The sequence below is a fragment of the Gavialis gangeticus genome, unplaced genomic scaffold (genome assembly GCF_001723915.1).
Source record: "Gavialis gangeticus isolate Ggan-Ray unplaced genomic scaffold, GavGan_comp1, whole genome shotgun sequence".
Lineage (NCBI taxonomy): Eukaryota > Metazoa > Chordata > Crocodylia > Gavialidae > Gavialis > Gavialis gangeticus.
Genome location: NW_017729015.1, coordinates 18,663,506 through 18,667,826, shown reverse-complemented (window position 1 = coordinate 18,667,826; position 4,321 = coordinate 18,663,506). Strand labels below are relative to the sequence as shown.

Here is a 4,321-nt window from a genome sequence, read left to right as displayed (position 1 = left end):
TTCTCAGGTCCCTTCCGACACTAGAAACTATGAAACTATGTGCACATACAACACCTCAGCTTTCCCTTGCCCCATTCATCAGTAAGTACCTACAGAGCCCCAGCATCAGGGGCAAAGGAGCATTATACAGCTGCAGGGCACTCTGCTGTTCCAGATGTGTGCGGACATTTCCCTCTCCACCAGCCAAATGTCTTCCCCTATGCTTACCCCGCTCTGGCTGCAGCTTCTGGCTTCTTGCTCTGTGCTGGAGAATCACCATGCTCCCCAAGCATGTGAGGAAGGGTGGGTCGAGCCCTGGGAGCTGGGCTGAATGAGATCAGGGTATTATCTGTCCCTGAGCTGAGCCACAATTCTCTCCCCTCTGCCCCGTGTTCAGGCCTGGAAGGACCCACAGGAGAAAGGAGCCATTAGTTGGCTCCTTGCAAGCGTCCTTTGTGTCTGCGAGTGCTGCTCTGAGGATCTGGGGGTTGGGGTGTGGGGTCCTTGACACTCAGAGGTGCCAAGAGATCCATCTGTTGGGCCCTTGGCTGTAGGGAAAGCCGAGGGAGCTCATGGGTGGTGTGCTTCTCCTGTGGAACAGGGGCTGTGCTGCCCCCACCTGATGTGTCCCTTGCTCCTCTGACCCCCTGGGAAGGCTGAATCGCTTCAACAAGAAGTACGTGAAGAAGTGCCTGATCGCGGGCGAGCGCTCCAAGGAGCCCCAGCTCATCGCCTTCTACCATAAGATGGAGATGAAGCAGGCCATCGAGCTGGTGGAGAGCGGTGGCATAGGCAAGATCCCCTCAGCGGTCTCCACAGTCTCCATGCAGTGAGTACTGCCCTGCCCAGCACAGTCTGCAGGCAGGGATCTTACAGAGGTGACTCCTGGCACCGCGGCCTAAGCCTCTTCCCTCACTACCGTGGTGCCCGGTGCTCAGACTTGCTGCCTCTTCCTCTTGCAGAAACATCCATCCCAAGACCTTGCCTGTGGAGCGTATCCTCCCGGCCCTGTCCAAGGACAAGGAGGAGGAGATCAGGAAGATCCTGCGTAACAACCTGCAGAAGACCAGGCAGAGGGTGAGGACTCTGGCCTCCCCTGGCCCCTGCTCATGGCTCAGGAGGAAGCCTGGAACGTGTTCGCTCCCTGCCCCACTTCCATGTTCCCAGTGCCTCCTGCCTCCATTAGTCCCAGCTCTGCTCTTCGGCCTGCCCCCGCCAGGTCTAAGCAGCCCAAGGGTCTGGCAGCTGGGCTAATGGCCACACTGGCACAGAGACAAGAGCAAGACTGTGCCACTGCTGGAGTGAGGCTCGGAGTCTGCTCCCAGCTGTGCTATGGGCTCCCTATATCTCTTTGGGCTAGTCTCTCCTGTCTGCACTATGAGGGAGAACAGCCTTCCTTTGCTGCGCTGTAAGCTCTGGAGGGCAGGAGCTGCATAGGACAGCGTAGACCTGGTCTCTGTGGAGGCCTCTGGGAGCAGTCGTCCTCCTGCTGAGGTGCTGAGGGGTGGAGAAGGGGGCTGCTGAGCGGGGCTTTGCTATAGAAGCCAGATACAAAGGTGGGCTGCAAGGAAACCCTAAGGGAGCCGGGCACACACCTGGTGACACATAGGCTTGTTCTCTGAGCTCAGCCACAAACTCCTGAAGGCCCCTCCTGGCTGTCCCCTGAACATGCGGCCATGTCCCAGCAGCTGGCACTGTCCCTACTTGGGCCCTTCACCCTCACCCCCTTCCCTGGAGCTCTGTCTGTGGGACCTGGCAGATTGTGGCTCTGCTTCACCTTCTTACCCTGTCTGCTGTCCTGGGCTCTTCACAGCTGCGATCCTACAACCGGCACACACTGGTGGCCGACCCCTACGAGGAAGCCTGGAACCAGATGCTGCTGCGAAGGCAGAAAGTCCGGCAGCTGGAGAAGAAGGTGCGTGGGGACGGGGAGAGATGGACTGGCACTGGCGGCTGGGACAGAGGCTGGTGGGGGCAGCAGGACACATTTTGTGCTGAGACTCATGCCCACTGAAGGGGATCTGACAAGCTGGAGCCAGCAGCAGTGGGTCCTGGTGCTCTGGGTATTCTGGTGCTGCATGACAGGGGAGGCAGGCTCTCCTTTCAGAGGACAGGTAGGTTTGGGATGGTTGCCTGCCACACCCTGGGGAAGCCCTCAGCAAGCTGCCACCCACAGAAGCCTCTCTGAGGAGCATCCTTGATTCCCCTGACCCCTTCCAGACGCCCGTAGGGCATTGCCCCATCCCCTGGGCCTCAGCACACTGGAGTTCACACCCCAGCACTGCCTCTTTTCTTCTTCCAGATGAACAATTACCTGACAGTCCCGGCTCACAAGGTCGATTCGCCCACTATGTCCAGGGCTCGCATTGGCTCAGGTACGTGCGGGCCAGGTGGCGTGGGAAACGGGCATCTTTTGGGGTATCCTCACCCCTTGGTGGTGGAGCTGTGGGGTCCCACATGTGGCCACCAGGGGGCAGCACCTCCACACAACACAGCCTGGTGCTGCTGCCTGCATGCACCAGCTGCCTGGGCTGAGCTGGGCCTGACTGGGAGGGGGGTTGTCTCCCCCACCCCCAGATACGTAGGGCCACTTCATAGAGGAGAAAGGCTGGAAGGGGCCTCGAGATAATCTAATCCAGCTGGGGATCGAACCTGCAACCTTGGCTCAAGCTCTTGCTGATTTCTCTTGTCCAGCTCCTCAGAAATCCAGCCCCCAGGCTGTAGCTGAGCCTGCTGCTGCAGCTCAGGTTGCCCCCAAGGGCAGGAAAGAGTGCTGGGGTCAGATGACCCCAGCCAGATGCCTATCCAGCCTTTTCTTAAAGACCCCCAAGGCAGGGAGAGCACCACTTCCCGTGGAAGCCCGTTCCAAATTTTGGCCACCCTTACCGTGAAGAAGTTTTGCCTGCAAGCAAATTGTCCTGGCATGGGTGTGAAGTTGTGAGCATGAAAATGTGAGCACCAAGTGCCTCTCAGACCTGCCACAGGATCCTTTCAAGGGTGCTGCAGGGTGATGTCAGGTGTGCAGACACCAACACGTGATTCACAAGATCATCCCAGTCATTTCAAGCAGGAATCCCAAGGGTCACCGACACACTGCCCTGTCGTGGGCTCGCTGTGCTCTTTGCAACAGAAGAACTGCTCCAGTCTCTTTTCCATAGTCAAAAAATGAGCGCCAGCAGAGAGCTGGCATTTTCCGAGGGGGACCTGGAGTCCGACATGGGGAACCTTGAGCCTATAAAGGGTTGAGAAGCACTGGGCAGGGGTATATTGTCTTCTAGAGCTGGGAGGAGAGCCCAAGACTCCTGACACCCTTTTCCATAATTTCCTCCTGTAGCCACTAGACCCCATCATCACCCTTCAGGTCACTTCCCTGTTCATGTGTGGGTGGAAACCCCCCAGCTCCCCAGGGCACTCTGTGAGCAGAGCCCCTGGGCATAGCTCCACGCTGTGCTGAGGCAGCTGTCTGTGCCTGTCCCTGCAGACCCACTGGCCTACGAGCCCAAGCCAGACTCAGAGAACCTCCCCATCATCACCATCGACCCTGCATCGCCCCAGTCCCCGGAGTCAGTCGACCTGGTGAATGAGGAGATGAAGGGCACGAGCCGCCTGCCGCCATCACCCGAGGAGGATGAGGAGGGGCTTGTGATGCGGGTCAAGGAGCCGTCCTCCCCGGGCACGGACGATGTCTTCACCCCGGGGCCCAGCGACAGCCCCAGCAACCAGCGGATGCTGCGGTGCCTGAGCGACCCCGGGCCTCGGCCGGAGCCGGAGGAAGGGGAGCCCTTCATCCCCAAGGGGCAATAGCAGTGGGCATGCAGCCGGCTCCGGCCTGGAGGGGTGCCGTTGCATACGTGTGGATTGTCTCTTTCCCCGGGTTCCCCTGCCCCTGGGTGCTGGGTTTCAGGCTGGAGGGGGGCACTGTGGACAAGGAGGAAGAGGAGACCCCCGTGGGAGGGGGCCCCTCCATTGTAGTTTGGTTCTACAGCTTCCCTGGGCTGCGTCCTGAGCTGCAGGAGCCTGCGTAGTCTGCAGGCACCTCCTGCCCGAGGGCAGCTCCGTGTCTGTTCACCCTGCCTCAGCTGCAGCCCCAGCCCTCGCCAACTCAGGACCTGCGGTGGCAGCGCGTGTGCTTGGGGCACCCCCTCACGGCGCTGGCGGACAGGAAGACGGGCTCTGGCCTGGTCCCTCGCAGCGCCCTCTGCTCCCAGCACAGTGCAGCTTCTCCTCCGCCAAGCTTTGCTCTTCCCCACCACAAGCTACAGCATCCCTGCTCTCTGTCTGGCCACCGAGGCTGGCGTTGCCCCCAGCACAGGGACTGAAACCCCGCAACAAGGTTCGCCAG

General features: G+C 60.0%; 1 protein-coding gene across 2 annotated transcripts in view; it reads left to right on the top strand.

Moving 5' to 3' along the window:
• Positions 1-4,321, top strand: part of SLC9A1 (solute carrier family 9 member A1) — a 56,404-nt gene that overhangs the window by 45,311 nt on the left and 6,772 nt on the right. For both annotated transcript variants that reach the window (XM_019512495.1, XM_019512494.1), the window contains exons 9-13: positions 635-808; positions 942-1,056; positions 1,793-1,894; positions 2,282-2,354; positions 3,461-4,312. In XM_019512495.1, coding sequence (XP_019368040.1) covers positions 635-808; positions 942-1,056; positions 1,793-1,894; positions 2,282-2,354; positions 3,461-3,783 — 787 coding nt within the window. In that variant the 3' untranslated portion in view covers positions 3,784-4,312. The remainder of the gene's footprint in view (positions 1-634; positions 809-941; positions 1,057-1,792; positions 1,895-2,281; positions 2,355-3,460; positions 4,313-4,321) is intronic.